Below are 16242 nucleotides of genomic sequence, written 5' to 3' on the forward strand. Positions count from 1 at the left end.
ACGTCCAAACTGGAATAAACTTTAATTGTGTAGGTAATGTTGAAGGACAGTAAATGAGCATGGACTCCCAGCCTCTTGGGAAACAAGCCCAGATGCAGACGGTGATGTTTAGTTGTAGGTCATGTATCTCGGGGTGGCGCTGAACTTGGCGTAGGACTTGATGACCTTGTTGACCGCCTCCAGGAAGTCCTTCTCAGTGGCGATCTTCCGGCGGGCGCGGATGGCAAACATACCCGCCTCCGTGCACACGCTGCGAATCTCGGCACCTGATAGGACAAAACAAACGGTGTGATTGTTTCAGCTTGACTACCTTGCATCCCAAATATGGCTTTACATGGTTGGAGCCCGTCATTGGGCTGCAGTAGAGAGTGCAGGGTAGAGAATTCCAACGCAACCTTTTTACATGTCAATTACTAAAAATAGTGGAGCCCCCTTGTGTTGCATCACCGGGACAACTTGGTGTCGGGTCGTCTTACCTGTGCTGTTGGGACAGAGACGAGCCAGCAGCTCGAAGCGAATGTCTCTCTCCACGCTCATGGAGCGGGCATGGATCTTGAAGATGTGAGTACGACCCTGAAACAAGACATTCTTTACCACACTGCCAGCGCCACTCTGCATTCAAACTGAGGAGTAAATCTCAACCCAATCACATCTTCACTATTCATCCAGTAGGAATAATTGTTGGCAGCTAACTTCATTCACTTCTCATTCATCTTCATGCATTTTTTATTACCACCTTTAATGATGTAATCTATTCCTCTGCATATTCACCAAGTCAGGGTGGAGTCAGAGGCTACGTTCTAAATGGCACTCTGTTCCCTCATATAGTGCACTACTTTTGACCAGCCAAATGGCACCCTGTTCCCTAATATAGTGCACTACTTTTGACCAGCCAAATGGCACAATATTCCCTAATATAGTGCACTACTTTAGACCAGGATCCAAAGGGAATAGGGTGCCATTAGGGACTGGAGTCAGAGGTCAGAGTTACTCCCGTTCTAATCAGACGTGGTATTCACCTCCAGGTCTGGCAGGCTAAACTCAATCTTCCGGTCCAGTCGCCCGGGCCTCATGAGGGCCGGGTCCAGGGTGTCGGGCCGGTTGGTGGCCATCAGAACCTTGATGTTCCCCCTGGGGTCAAAGCCGTCCAGCTGGTTGATGAGCTCCAGCATGGTCCTCTGGACCTCATTGTCCCCACCGGCTCCGTCGTCAAAACGGGCCCCTACAAGACAAGACACAACCCACATGTAAGTCGAGGCACAACAGACAGGGCTACTATTTCTGGTGACAAGACGAGCACCCTGTGCACGTCAAGCTGCCTCCTGCCCTATGGGCTGTTCTGGCTCAGATAAGGCTACTTACTACCACTTCTTGTGAAATGCATAAATGTGTTCTTTTACAGAGCTGTCTTGCATTTAAATCAGTACACAAGTTTTTTTTATTTTTTTAAAGTGCTGACCTCCAATAGCGTCAATTTCGTCGAAGAAGATGAGGCATGCCTTCTTGGTTCTGGCCATCTCGAAAAGCTCCCGCACCATTCTGGCACCCTGAGGAAGAGAAACAAGCACAGAGAACAAGGTAAGCTCACACTGATTCAGGACCACATTCTTGAGTTAATTCTCCATTATCCTGAGTTCTCAAATCAATTCAATACAACTTGATTGTGACTCGCTCAGGGTTGAAGTTTCCCCTATATACAGATCTAGGATCAGCTTCCCATCCTCCAATCCTAACATTAACCATTACTGGGGGAAATTCTAAACTGACCCAAGATCAGTGTCTGGGGGCAACTTCACCCTCCAGCATTGTGACTCACCTCTCCCACGTATTTCTGGACCAGCTCTGAGCCGATGACCCTGATGAAGCAGGCATCGGTGCGGTTGGCCACGGCTCTGGCACACAGGGTTTTACCTGTACCGGGTGGGCCGAACAGCAGAACCCCCTTCGGGGGCTCAATACCCAGGTTGACAAACCTCTCGGGCTGAAAGCAGAACGGACAACGAGAGGAGACATCAGCAGAGGTACAAAGGATCCAATATGTTTTAAGTGTACGAGATGTCTAATAACCCTGCCACAAATGCAGGAAATCTGAGGGCACTCACCCATGTTTTTATTGCCTTATTTATTGATACCTTCTCATTTAAATGCCACGAATGTATAGTTTATACATATTGTGATATTCGGTAGAGTGATTATAAATGACAAATTGAGACTATAGGAACACTTACATGGAGCAGTGGAGTCTCCACCACCTCCCTGAGCTTCTCAATCTGCTCTTTACATCCACCCACGTCACTGTAGGTCACATCAGGCTTCTCTTCCACCTAGTGGACAGTAACAGAGACAGGGGGAGACGTTGCTGTTAGTTCAGGTTGTCAACATTACGTTGACAAGTATCCTTATTTCAGGCCATGGTCGTAAACATTAGGCACCAAGCAGAAAAAACTGACAAACAGGGAGGCACTACTTGAGGTGTATTCACTAGGAACCAAACTGAACCAAAGGGGGAGGGAACTACCTGAATTTGTCCAATAGAAACTCTGTTGCAAATTTTCCGTTTGCAGTAAACAGTTTCAGTCGCAAAAACATTTTGGGCTAATGATTACACCCCAGAACTTGAACAAGAAACATTTCTTTTTTTCTGTTGCAAAAAGTTTTGCTACTGTCTGCCCTAATGAATAAAACCCCTTTCTCAAAACGGATGTTGGCCTTCTTTTCACTGATCTGAAAGCGCTGACCAGGTGAAAGCCAACCTAAGGATGAGTTTCCACCATATTGTTTTCACCCGTCAAGTACTTTTCCCAATCGGTGCAGATGAAGGTGAGGAAACAGATCTTGAATTGAGATCAAGCGGTTGTGTCACGTCTTACCTGCATCATAGTTACTGTGGGGTCAATCTTGGGAGGCAGAGGAATGTGGATCTGGTACTTGTTTCTATCCACACTAAAAGATGAACACAGGAGACTTAAGTATCTAACAATAATACTGTACCAATGCAATATTGGACATCGGCACACGTGATTCTTATTGGAGCAAGAGATATCACCGTTCATCCTTACCCGACTCTCATACCCTCCTCTATGTCAGTGGGGGCCACCTGGTCACTCAGGTCCACCACAAACTTGGCAAACTGCTTCACATTGATGATGTACTTTGGGTCTTCAGAGTCAGCGTTGATGATCTTTGTGCATCTGCCACAACAAAATACAACAAGCATGTGGGTGTTTAGCTCAAACTAGAAAACAAAACCTAATAAAAAATATCCATTGTTTTTAAAGACAGTTCAATCTATTAAATGATGCTGGTGAGATACAGTAAATTGTTAAGAGTGCCATACCTTGCCACCTGCAGAGGCTGCTCGCTCTGCAGAGTCTGTTTGTCTGCAGCCAGATCCCATAGAGCAGGGGGAGCCAGGCCAGTGTCCGATTCCTTAATGCCTGCATTGTTAGATAGCTGAGGTTAGTGCACGTACGCTATCTGTCAGACTTGAAAGCAACAAATAACAAATGTTCTGCTATCACTAAGAAAAAGCAAGCCACATTAAATATTTTCAAGCATCATGGGAGGGTAGAATACTCAAGGTAATCCCTATTCAATATACACTACATGTTTAATGAGTGATAATGCACATGGATGTTACGTATAATCACATTGCTGCCTACCGGTTAGTTCATTGATCTTCTTGAGCAGGTTTTGGATGTCATCTTCCACTTGCTTAATCTGTCTGGAGTAGGTGCTCTGGCCCTGTACACAACCAGCAATACAAAGATGTCAGTCAAAGAATTGCATGTTTTTCAAGGAATGTAGGCTATGTAGTTATTGTAGCAGATAATGATCATTTCAATCAGTGATAATCAACCTTTAATCAATAGGTAATAACTGGAAAATGAATTGGTCTGCCCTATACCATTAGACATCACAGGGGTCATTATGATTGTAGCTAGGCCTACAAGATGTAAAATAGCAATCAATTAATGTACAGGTATAGACTAGCTCATACTCACATAAGTTTTCAATAAGGCAATGTCTCCTTCATCCAAAGCTGGAGGGCAAAAACACATGACAATTTACATAACATTCACGAACAACCAATTCATAGCTATTAAATAGGCACATATCATTATTGTAATAGCTTGTCTTTACATCCAGGCATAATTGATAATTTAAAGAACCCACTGTGACATAGATGTCCAAAACAAAAATGGCAGTGTTCATTAGCCAGGGCTAGCTAACATTAGCCCTGGCTAGCTAACTAGCTAGCTAACTAACTAATGATATCAAGCAATACTAGTAAAGATCACGTAACACCGTGCCTTGTTTGATTTTTGTTAAGTACCTATCGAGCTCATATTGCTATTAACTAGCTATCTTTGTTAAACTATTCACAGTGCATGACAATGTATTGCATGACTTAAATTTGCCATCATAGCTAACTGTCGTACTGACCAAGCTAGCTAACGTTAGCTAATAAACTGTGGTTCTCAAAAATACCATCACATACATCTGATAGGTTTATCCTCCTCTTCTTTGACATCTTTGATTTTCCTTTGATCGCCTCCCAAATAATCTGGCATTGCTAATGTTATTCTGTGTATAAAGTTTTACTAGAAGATTTTGTGCTTCAGCACAACAAGGATTACACAGCAGGTTTGTTACTTCCGCTATGCACAATTGACCGGAAATGGGGGTCGGACCTTTATTTGACGACCCATTGTCATAATGTTCCAAAGTTTTTTAAATGTATTTTATACAACCAATATCTGTTCAAATTTATGAATGTTCTTTACATTTTTAAGCGATATACTTAAAACTAGTATAACAGTCGTTTGTGAGAAGATCGTCTGTGAAATGTAAAACTATTATTTAGGAACTAAACATAAGGTATCTTATGTGTATATCGGAATTATAAGAGTGTAAGCCAGGTCTACCCAGTAAGGCACTTGTAAAAGCAGGCCCATGTGGTGCACTGAAAAACCGGGCGACATACTAGCACTTTAGAAAACATTTAACTGAATACATTTCACAGCTGAATGTTATAGCAGACCTTTCCAGTATGCTGATAGAAGCATTAGAAGGGGATGTTACGGTCGTCTACTGTAATGCCATTGCTGGTAAGCATTGAGTGAGAGTGAAAATACTGCTGATACTGACACAATTCGCTATCATGTAGCTAGCTAGCAAGCAACTATGCTAGTTAACTACCGGTATATCAGATAACAACTAACGTTAGCTAGTTATCGCATACTAGTATGGAGTGTTATTTAATTCATATTGTTAATATAATCATTGTAGCTTACTAGCTAGCTAACGTTACTGTCTATGAAAATCGTTACGCTAACTAGCTAAATTACTAAGGAGCGAGACAGCATTGATGTTGTACATGTGTTTGCTGTTGCTGAATCTTAGTTTTGAATAAAGGCACCTGCTGCACAGATTTGTTAATATACTGTAGCCCCACATAGCTAGCTACAACACTTAACATGGTCATTTTTTTTTGTTAATTTGTGGACATTTAGTGATCATTTGTAAAAAAAAAAAAAATAGGACAACATTGAACTTATTAAAGGATATTTGACAGTTGTAGCTCACACTTACTCATACAAAATGTATGTTTTGTTAAGGGAATTGAAGTTGTTTGATAGGTTGCAGAATGTTATTCTCCGTTTAGAGAATGCAGCCAGAGGGGGATAATGGAGGGGATAATGGTTGCCCTGCTCTCTCCCTCAGCCTCAGTGCAGATCGAGGTGGAACCTGTTGGTCGGTGGTTTGAGGCCTTTCTGAAGAGGAGGAACAGGAATGTATCGGCCTCCTTCCAGGAGCTTGAGGAAGAGGAGGAGCTTTCTGAGGAGTCTGAGGATGAAGAGCTGCAGCTGGAGGATTTCCCCTTGCTGAGAACACTGGACCCCAAAGACTGGAAGGTAGTCAGGTGTATTCATTCCACCTATTCTATTGAAAATCATTTCTTAATCGGAGACAAACGAAACAGGGATAAACATATCTGAATTTGTCCAATCGAAACACTCGTTTGCAACTGTTGGACTAATGATTACAGCCTAGATCAGTTAGATGCATGCAAGAAGTGTGCAAGGCGGTATTAAATGTGTCACTCTGCATTACTCAAATTTTTCTCTTGACCTGTTGTAGCGACCTCATGATGGGTATGGGGGAAATTGTTGTATCGTCTAGTGGCCTAAAGCTATTGACGTTATATTGAGCTGGGTGAATGGAATATGAATGGCACTCATCCAATATGCTGTAATAGAAATCGTCCTCATCTTAAACGGCACCGACTGCCACTGAGTTAGATGTTATATCAGTGGGACCTCACTTCAGAACCGTTAGGAACACTGTATTGAATTCCACCTTAGGGAGTACGTAGTAAAGGATGTCTTCCCCCTTGGCATTTCTCTTTTCAGAATCAAGATCACTATGCTGTCCTTGGACTGGCTCATATGAGGTACAAGGCGACACAGAAACAAATCAAAGCTGCCCGTGAGTATTTCCATTTGTGCTGTTGTCTTCTGAACCACATATTTGTTGACCATAAGGTTTCTCTGGCATTTCTTCCAGAGTTCATTAGAATAGCAGCTTGTTTTACTGCAGTATATTAAGTCTAATGTTTTTCAACAGACAAGGCAATGGTGTTGAAGCATCACCCTGACAAAAGGAAAGCTGCGGGAGAGCAGATTGTAGAAGGAGACGGTGACTACTTCACCTGCATAACTAAAGGTAAGGACATTGAAAAACTTTGTCAGCAATGCCACGGTCATGGTTTGTTCAAATCTCGCAGGGATCACATGCACATCCTAAAAAAGGAAGTCCCTTTGGATAATTGTCTTATATAGGTGTTATACCTCACAGTATGCCCTCTGTATACAAATACAATGATTATAATATGAAATATAGTATTGTTTTACCAGAGGGTTGCTGGCATCAATATCTTAGGTGCCACCTACTACCAATGTTCCTTTGAGCAACAAACTTAACCCCCTAAACTGCTCATTGGGCACTGCAGCTGCCCTCTGCTGTAACCAAATGTGTGTTTGTGTGTGTATATCGGGAGGGGTGGTGTTGGATAAAAGCAGAAGACGGATGTCTATCTGGTGGACTAATAAAGTAGATGTTATCTCTTATCATATGAGGCTAAACATTCTGTTTCAGCTCCTATTAACAATAATATTTTGTTTTTATCTCATACCAGCTATAGAAATTCTGTCAGATCCTGTGAAGCGAAGAGCATTTGACAGTGTAGATCCTACCTTTGACAACGCTGTGCCCTCAAAGGGCGAAGGCAAAGATAACTTCTTTGAGGCGTATGCTCCCGTTTTTGAGAGAAATGCCCGGTGGTCTTCCAAAAAACACGTGCCCAAACTTGGCACTATGGATTCCTCTTTTGAGGATGTGGATAATTTTTATTCTGTTTGGTAAGTAAGACCGTCACTGGCCATCAGCATTGGCCATTGTGCGGAAAATGCCTTTAAGTTTAAACTTTGAACTACTGCCCTTCTCATCCATCCTTTCAGTCGAACAAATTCAGAATTTGGAACTTATTTTAGACATGAGGTGTATAGTAACTTCTCACAATGATTTCATATTTCTTGTTCATTTATTTGAATTGTGAATTTGTTTCCCATTCATAATCTCAATCAAGGTACAACTTTGACTCATGGAGAGAGTTTTCTTATTTGGATGAAGAGGAAAAGGACAAGGCAGAATGGTAAGTAATATCAGAACATGGTGGGTAATATCAAAACAATCCATGTGGAATGCACTGTCTTATATTTATGTATTGTAGATGTTTTGTCACCAGGTACAGTAGAATGTGTTGCTTTACAGGGTTAGCATAGTACGGTGCCCCTCTGGAGAAAATTAGGGTTAAGTGCCTTGCTCAAGTGCACATCAACCTATTAAAAAAAATATATATATATATATGTTTTTCACATAGTCAGCTCAGCGATTTGAACCAGGGACCTTTCGGTTACTGGCCCAGACCTCTAACCGCTAGGCTGTCTGTGTCTTCCATTCTCAGTAGTGTTTTATTTGTGTGCTTTCATCTGTTGAATTCAGTCGTGATGAGAGGAGATGGATTGAAAAGCAGAATCGTGCAGCCAGAGCCACCAGGAAGAAGGAAGAGATGAATAGACTACGGACACTTGTTGGTAAGGCCCACTAGTCATGTATACGTGTTCTTACATGAACAATAGAAAATGACTAACTCCAAACTGAAATACCTGGCAGATGGGTTCATGGAATGACACTGTTTGGGTGCGTTTCTGTTGAAAGACACGGCCTACAGCCTTGATCCCAGGATAAAGAAATTCAAAGATGATGAGAAGACCAGAAAGGAGAATGAGAAGAAGGCCAAAGCAGACGCCAAGAGGAAAGAGCAGGAGGAGAAGGAGCGGGTCAGTCCGACACATTAGAACATCCATTTTGTTTTAATCTTGCCTCCCTTGTGTCCAGATTGTTTCTGCATAGACTTCAATGCATTTCTGACTGTTGGTATCAGGCTCGGCAGGCAGAGCTGGATGCTGCACGGCTGGCCAAAGAGAAGGAGGACGAGGAGGCCAAACTGGTTGCCCAGCAGGCCAAGAAGGAGAAGGAGATCCAAAAGAAGGCCATCAAGAAAGAGAGGCAGAAACTGAGGACAACTTGCAAGGTGCTGCTTGAATGGGATGGCCTCTCTCCAGGGAATGAATTAACATTTGCTGATTAGTGGGCAAGATTGTAATGCTGTTTAAGGTACCCAACTCATCTTAGTATTTTCCTGTCCTCTTTTGTTTTCCCCTGAAGAACTGGAATTACTTTGGTGACAATGAATCTGATAGTGTGAAAATGATGGAAGATGTGGAGAAACTTTGTGACCGTTTGGAGCTTGTGAGGTAAAGGATATTAATTGAAATTGCCTTATTGGTAATACTTTATTCAAATCTGGAGTTGAACTCAGAAAGTGATTCCCACTGTATTATCTCCAGTCTGCAATCCCTGAATGAAGGATTGGCATCGGGTTCAAAGGAGGAGGGCAAGGTAGCGGTGGAGAAGCAGGTAGAGAGACCACAACACATTGGCATGATGACTGGGTGTAAATATGGTACACAGCTTCCATCTGTACCACTGACATTGTTTTGTGTGTATGTACAGGTGCAGGAGGTGAATGCCCAGCTGCAAAAGGAGAAGGATGCGGAGGTGCAGGCAAGGCAAGCTGTCCGCACTGCCGTACAGGCCAGCGGAGGAGGCGGAGGCGGAGGAAAGGGCTGGAATGAGGAAGAGCTCCCGCTGCTCATCAAAGCAGTCAACCTGTTCCCTGCTGGAACCAACGCCAGGTACCCTCCCAGGGCTGCGTTCAACAGGGCACTTTGTTGAAGTAGAACAAACAAGGCTAAAAATACATATAACAAACTTTCCTCTCACATGTAGAAAAAGGAATCCACTCTATTCATGGGAAACAGACACTTTTTCATTTGAACAATGGTACAGTGAGGCTATAAATGGTATAAGTTCAATATTCATGACATTTATCTGCAATTTTTGCCTAATGAACTTGGCTGTTTTATGTTCATGAAGCTGAACATTCCACTGCTGGTGTAGATGGCCTTGCAGATTTCATGCTTTTACTTAAGTGATTCGTCATTTGTTGTTTCTATCCTGTAGATGGGAAGTCATTGCCAACTACATGAACTTGCACTCCACCAGTGGCATCAAAAGGACAGCCAAAGATGTCATCAACAAAGCCAAGAACTTACAAAAGCTTGGTGAGCAACTGTCATGTCACCAGTTGTTGGAGTCTTTGTCAGTGTGATTCTCTGTAAAACACTTTGAGACTTTAGTGCCACTTTTTCAGAACCCGGGCAGAAAGATGAGATTAACAAGAAGGCCTTTGAGAAGTTTAACAAAGAGCATGCAGCCGTGCCCCAGACAGTGGACAACGCAGTGCCCTCTGAGAGATTTGACGGTGAGTGGTCATTTAGTTAATTTTTACTTGCACAAAAGCCCATTGGATTTATACCTATGACTGAAAGTACTTTCACTGACCTCATACTTTCTACACTTGAGGATCTGATTAAGCAATATGGGGGGGTTTAGTAGTGACTACGGGTTCTTTCTGGATGTTTCCTAGTCTTAGCCATTCACTGTCCTCTTTAATTCTCACTGCTTCAGGTGCTGAAGCCAACACTGCATCCTGGACCACTGAGGAGCAGAAGCTGCTAGAGCAGGCCTTGAAGACTTACCCCGTCAGCACCCCAGAGAGGTGGGAGAAGATCGCTGCAGCTGTGCCCGGACGTACCAAGAAGGACTGTATGAAGAGATATAAGGTAAGCTGGGCCTTATCGTTGATCCTTCTGTTTGTATGTACAATTTAGATGGCAGCATTCTAAGGCTGGGATACAATCTGATCGTTTAGTCCACCTTTTTAAAAGCAATGTTCCCATGTTTGCGGAGCCCGAATTCACAGTAAACGCTGCATAGTGCACATGTCGACTCAATGGGAAGTGACCTTTAAAAAGGATCTACCGCTGATCAGATTGAATGCCTGCCTAAAGCTAGTTCTCTCCTCTACAGGAACTGGTGGAGATGGTCAAAGCCAAGAAGGCCGCCCAGGAACAAGTTGGCAGTAAAAGCAAAAAATGACAAGACAAGAAGCCCTATGTTCTTAATGTTATTGTGTTGGTCTTTATTTTATAATAAAATTAAAAGAAACCACAACTTACTCTGTTTGTAAAAGTTGATGTTTATATACTGTACAGTTGGCTGCTCGCTGTTATTAACTCTCCTAAGTATCTAAAGAGCGCCAATTCTCAGGTTCTCATCCAGTACATCCCACTGCGAATTCGGTTGTAGTCTGGGAGCTGCTCAATTGGTCCTGAAACAAGAGGGAAATGTACTGAATGCTCTTTATACCACACCAGTTTTGTAAGTAGTCAACCTTCAACAGTTCAATTCCACTCTTCTGACCTAGCAGCACAGCAGACTAGGTAAGGTCTTGAGTGAGTGCAATATTGTATGTATTGTTTTGGCAACAAATGAAGTGTATATTTGTAGCTGAAATTGCATAACTTTGTTTGACGACCCCTAATGGCCTTAATTTGGAGGGGGCTGGGGAATGGCAGTACACAGAATGAATTAGAATCTGTTCTCGATGTCAATAAGAATAGAAATCACAACGTACCGACTGCTGCGATGGCAGGCGATTTGTCATAGATGTATTTTGTACACACGTCCTTGATGGTCTTTGCATCTATGGCCTTCGAGGGACATAAAATATTTCAAATAAAGACACTGCAATTTCCCAATACAGTCCACAAGTGTCTCTGCTATGTTAATCACAGCTTACATTTGGCATCAACATTCATTTACTCACATCGATTCTGGCCTCCAGTTCATGCAGAGGGATCCTACGGCTGTAACAAAGCATCTGTCTGCCGATGTCCTCACAGATGGGGGTGGATCCTAGAAAAAAAGGTCAATTTGATTTTACACAAGGGAATTTATTATGATCATTGGCAGGGTTTGAATTAAAGGGGGGCTGGCTAAATACCTCCATAAGAATTGAAATGTCAATGTGCCCGCAGATATCAAAAGTCCATTGGTAATTCAAACCCTGATCACGTGGCCTTACCGTCAAGATGCAAAAGCATGTTTGTCTTGAGGAGGTTCTTGGCTCTTGCAACTTGGCTCTCAGTAACACTAGTGCAGAGTGACATCCTGAGGTAAACAAAAGTAAACGTCAGTCAAATTTACTGGACAGAAGTCATGAACTGAGCGGCAACCCCCTTTCACACTACCGTGCTGACCCAAACTATGCTGGGCCAGATTTTTTTTCACATTGTCCTTTTCAGCCCTGTTCCAGCATAAACCAAGCTGGCCTGGTTGACTGCCCACTCAGGTGACAACTGGGCTCAGTCAGTGCTCACCATTCCAGCTGGGCGAAGTGCATCATCTCGTTGATGGTGCCAGGCTCACACACCATGTAGAGTCCCCACAGGCCTGTGTCGGTGTAACAGGTGTTGAAAGACTGGAAGCTGTGGCACAGGTTGCCCTGGCACGCCATCTGCGCCAGCTTGCTGGAGAGATTCTGGCAAAGGTCAATACACAGATGGTAAGAGGAGGAATCGACCTGGAAGGAGTCCTGGTGCCTGGGAACATGAATGAGAACTTACCACACCCCCACCAAAGGAGCGGTCCCAGTTGCCGATGAGTGTGTTTGCCACCATAAGGGGAATGGTATCGGGGTGCGACCAGCCCACTGCTTCCACAGCAATGGCAATGTGTGCCAGGGGCATCTTGTCATCACGAACTCGGATCTAACCAACAACAATGAAATCAATTGTCCAATATGCTAACAATGTAATCAAATTGGCCAATATACAAGGGGAAATTCCACAGTAAGTGACTCATTTCACATCAAACAAAAAACAATATTGGAAAGTTAAACAAACCATACAACTTCATGCACAAGGACTACTTTGAACATTTTACAAAAACACTTACTTGAACAGTGCAAATGCAAAGTTTGGTAAGAGAATGACGGTTTGCCATTTGCTGTCATTTTGTTACCAAACTTTGCATCTGCACTGTTCAAGTAAATGTGTTTTTGTAAACGTTTCTTTGATATACATTTTAAAGTGAAATCTGAGTCACTTACCATGGAATTACCCATGGGGAGCAAGTTCGCACTTTGCCTCTGTTGGAGATAAACATTAAGGGCCTTCAATCTCACCTCACTTCCAGTAAAGTCACATTGTGGGAAAGTTGGCGCCTCTCCCTTGTATCTGGCAGGAAGATTCCCAAAGTGGTACTTGGCCAAATCTATCAATTCATTGTGTGAAACCCCTGTTCAAAAGACAATGTTAGCACAAAATATCTTCCATGGATTCTATTTCTCAATGACAGTGTGTACATTGTGTGATTTTGACCAATTGCGTAGGCATTGCCTACTAATTGGTTGTCATTGGAAACACTTATATTTTACTACAAAACATAAGCACGCCATTTTCAAATGTTGGGATGGTGCTGGAACATTTTTAAAATGTCTCTTTAAGACGAGAGAACCTACCTCCAGCAGCAGCCAACACTATTCTCGGTCCTTTGTAGTGAGTAGTGATGTATTCAACAAGGTCTCCTCTGTTTATTGTTCTATAAACACAGACAGCAGAAATGGCACTGCATATCCCCTGTGGTTTCTATGAAGCAAACTGGTCTGAGGTGACAGTTAACTAGTTGACAGGAATAACCAAGTCTAGGGGTGTATTATTCAGTAGTGAGTAATTCACAACATTGCAGATTTAAAGGTAATGAATACAGTTAACCAGATGCCCTGTTCAGTATGACAGGCAATCATACCTGTCCTGCACAGTACATTTCTATGTTAACATTCTGTAACATTGTTCTCTCGTGAGCTGGGTTATGTTCATTAGGCACAAAACGGAAGAAAACAGACAATCCGAGTGGGACTAAGCTTCCTGGTCCAATAAGGAATGTAGATGTTTTTGTGTTTGGTTGCAAAACATTTCCCATTCTGTGCCGTAATGAACCCAGGCCCCAGCTGAGGCAGGTGAGACAGAGTCCTACTTGATATTCTCCGTAGGGCCCAGGATGGTTCTGCCCAGCGCTGTGGCTTGATAAGCTGTGGCGTGGAGGTAATCAAACACCACTTCCTGCAGGTTGGTCTCTACTTCCTGCATCTCTCGGAGGATGACCCCTCGCTCTCGCTCGATCTCTGCTCCCCCCAATGTGCTGTTCTGGATGATGTCTGCCAGGATCTCTACCGCTGGAGGACAAGGGAGGGGGAGCATTATAAACAGTTTCCGCCACACCGAAGATTCTTCATTTCTTATAGAAAAATGTCCACTATCTATCTGTGGCCACACACAGTTCAGCGACAAGACAGTGGAGCAAATCTCTATACAGTCAGTGGTCATACCTCTGGGAAGGTCCTTTGTGAATGCTTTGGCGTAATACACAGTCTGCTCCCTCGAGGTGTAAGCATTCAGATGGGCCCCCATATTTTCAATCTCCAGCTCCAGGTCAAGCTGGGAGCGCTTCCTTGTACCCTGCCAGACGCACAACACAGATGAACAGACATGTCAAACGGTATCAAAGTTGGTAATGGAACATTGGTTGCGATTTGCAGTAGATGTAGCACTTGTCATCGAACCTTGAAGGCCATGTGTTCCAAGAAATGAGCAGTGCCATTGTTCCTCTCATTCTCATAACGACTCCCTGCGTCTATCCAGAGACCAACCTGCAAGGCACCAACCAATTGATCACATCCGACTTCAGCACACTACTGTTTAGTAGACAGATTGTACTTAAACAGTGGGAGGGTCTCTGTTACTCACTGTGCAAGTCGAAAGACCGGAATCCTCAGATGCAACACGTAGTCCATTTTCTAAGGTGGTAACCTTGGTTTCAGGGACATTTAACATCACTTGGTTGGCGGCCTGTGTAGCCAATAGTCTGTGTGATCCAACTATGGACTGCAATGAGAAGGGTGAGTGCTATTAGCGACTACCGGTACTAGCTAGCTACAGGAGAACGTTGATAGCATTTGCAAGTTTTACTTGGTTGGGCATTACAGTTTATTCTAGTCTAGACTGTGAAAAGAAAATATCTAGGTAATGCTAATGGTTTGAAGTAAGTTGTATGATCATTTCACACGCAGAGTCAATAATCACTAGAAGGAATTATTCTACTTCATCCAAGCTTCAGGACCTGCAGAACACAGGCAATGCTGCCTGGATATCCCTCTTATTTAGCTTCTATAGTTAGCTAAGTATCTGTTATTGATAATTCTACCAAAGGTTTACTGGCTAAAATTGTCACCCTTCTTGATATCGAGACTTACCCTGGTTAAGACATTAGTCTTCAATAAATTCCGTTTTACAATATATCTCCCAGCGGATGTAAGGCGCTGTAAGGACGTCGCCATGTTGATTATTTGTGACGTGGCTATTGCGCAAGTGCGATTATTTAGTGAGCTGCCGTAATGAGCATATAACACAGCCCACCAGCATTTGCCATGTCATTATGATTAGTAAAATGTCATTTTCATAAATATACATTTACAAATGTAGCTATAATTGTAAATGTATCAATATAATTTTTTTTTAATCATCTTTAAGAATGAAATTGTACAATACTTGAAAACCATTTCCTCCTCTAGTAATAAAAAAGCTGTGAAGACCGTGAATGTATGTAACTTTTTCCAAGGTTTTGGTTTGAATGTACTTTATTATCATGTTTTACTATTCTCTCCACTGGTAGTTATGTTCAACATTTTTCATATACTCTTTGTTTATTTAGTTTGTGTGCTTGAAATTGATTCATAAAAAATAATTTCAAATAATATTGCTGCAAGCAGCAATGAACGGGGTTCACAGGATGACAGTCAGGACACACTATCAGTTAGATAACAAAGCAAGCACTCTATCATGTAGAAATCTTCCTTTATGTGCAATCAATTAAAAATTAAAGAATGAAGCACCAGTGACTCAGTCTATAAAAAATGTGGTCAGATGAAGCAGATGCTAAACTACAGGACTGTTTTGCTAGCACAGACTGGAATATGTTCAAGGATTCTTACGATGGCATTGAGGAGTACACCACATCAGTCACTGGCTTCATCAATAAGTGCATCGATGACGTCGTCCCCACAGTGACTGTGCATACATACCCTACCAGAAGCCATGGATTACAGAGTGGGACTCTAACCCGGAAGCTTATAAGAAATCTCGCTATGCCCTCCAACAAACCATCAAACAGGCAAAGCGTCAATACAGGACTAAGACTGAATTGTACTACACCGGCTCCGACGCACGCTGGATGTGGCAGGGCTTGCAAACTATTACAGACTACAAAGGGAAGCACAGCTGAGAGCTGCCCAGTGACACAAGCCTACCAGACGAGCTAAATAACTTCTATGCTTGCTTTGAGGCAAGTAACACTGAAACATGCATGAGAGAACCAGCTTTTCCGGGCGACTGTATGATCACACTCTCCACAGCCGATGTGGGTAAGACCTTTAAACAGATCAACATTCACAAGGCCGCAGGGCCAGACGGATTACCAGGATGTGTACTCCAAGCATGCACTTACCAACTGGCAAGTGTCTTCACTGACATTTTCAACCTCTCCCTGTCTGAGTCTGTAATACCAACATGTTTCAAGCAGACCACTATAGTCCCTGTGTCCAAGAACACTAAGATAACCTGCCTAAATGACAACCGACCCGTAGCGCTCATG

The 16242-nt window shown here is 42.9% G+C and overlaps 3 protein-coding genes across 3 annotated transcripts; 1 reads left to right on the forward strand and 2 right to left on the reverse strand.

Annotated features, from left to right (window-relative positions):
- Positions 1 to 7: 7 nt before the first annotated feature.
- Positions 8 to 4692, reverse strand: LOC115199145 (26S proteasome regulatory subunit 7). Its single transcript, XM_029761749.1, has 12 exons — positions 4502 to 4692; positions 4005 to 4042; positions 3663 to 3744; positions 3338 to 3437; positions 3060 to 3191; positions 2871 to 2943; positions 2229 to 2324; positions 1817 to 1981; positions 1460 to 1547; positions 1020 to 1222; positions 477 to 573; positions 8 to 266 (listed from the first exon to the last, which is right to left on the reverse strand). Exons 1-12 carry the CDS (start codon positions 4572 to 4574, stop codon positions 109 to 111), a joined length of 1305 nt encoding a protein of 434 aa, XP_029617609.1. The 5' UTR covers positions 4575 to 4692; the 3' UTR covers positions 8 to 108.
- Positions 4693 to 4928: 236 nt separating this feature from the next.
- On the forward strand, positions 4929 to 10708 carry LOC115199143 (dnaJ homolog subfamily C member 2-like). Its single transcript, XM_029761747.1, has 16 exons — positions 4929 to 5111; positions 5728 to 5918; positions 6417 to 6492; positions 6631 to 6729; positions 7202 to 7424; positions 7652 to 7717; positions 8068 to 8159; positions 8284 to 8405; positions 8510 to 8659; positions 8794 to 8882; positions 8976 to 9045; positions 9142 to 9323; positions 9652 to 9752; positions 9842 to 9952; positions 10159 to 10313; positions 10561 to 10708. The coding sequence occupies exons 1-16, from the start codon at positions 5054 to 5056 to the stop codon at positions 10627 to 10629; spliced, it is 1854 nt and encodes a 617-aa protein (XP_029617607.1). The 5' UTR covers positions 4929 to 5053; the 3' UTR covers positions 10630 to 10708.
- LOC115199144 (mitochondrial-processing peptidase subunit beta) lies at positions 10652 to 14937 on the reverse strand. The gene is made up of 13 exons (XM_029761748.1): positions 14846 to 14937; positions 14340 to 14477; positions 14156 to 14242; positions 13922 to 14051; positions 13570 to 13768; positions 13055 to 13134; positions 12719 to 12831; positions 12159 to 12302; positions 11913 to 12073; positions 11618 to 11703; positions 11360 to 11448; positions 11168 to 11243; positions 10652 to 10861 (listed from the first exon to the last, which is right to left on the reverse strand). The coding sequence occupies exons 1-13, from the start codon at positions 14927 to 14929 to the stop codon at positions 10797 to 10799; spliced, it is 1452 nt and encodes a 483-aa protein (XP_029617608.1). The 5' UTR covers positions 14930 to 14937; the 3' UTR covers positions 10652 to 10796.
- Between the last annotated feature and the right edge of the window lie 1305 nt (positions 14938 to 16242).

Source organism: Salmo trutta, chromosome 8 (assembly GCF_901001165.1).
Source record: "Salmo trutta chromosome 8, fSalTru1.1, whole genome shotgun sequence".
NCBI classification, from domain to species: domain Eukaryota; kingdom Metazoa; phylum Chordata; class Actinopteri; order Salmoniformes; family Salmonidae; genus Salmo; species Salmo trutta.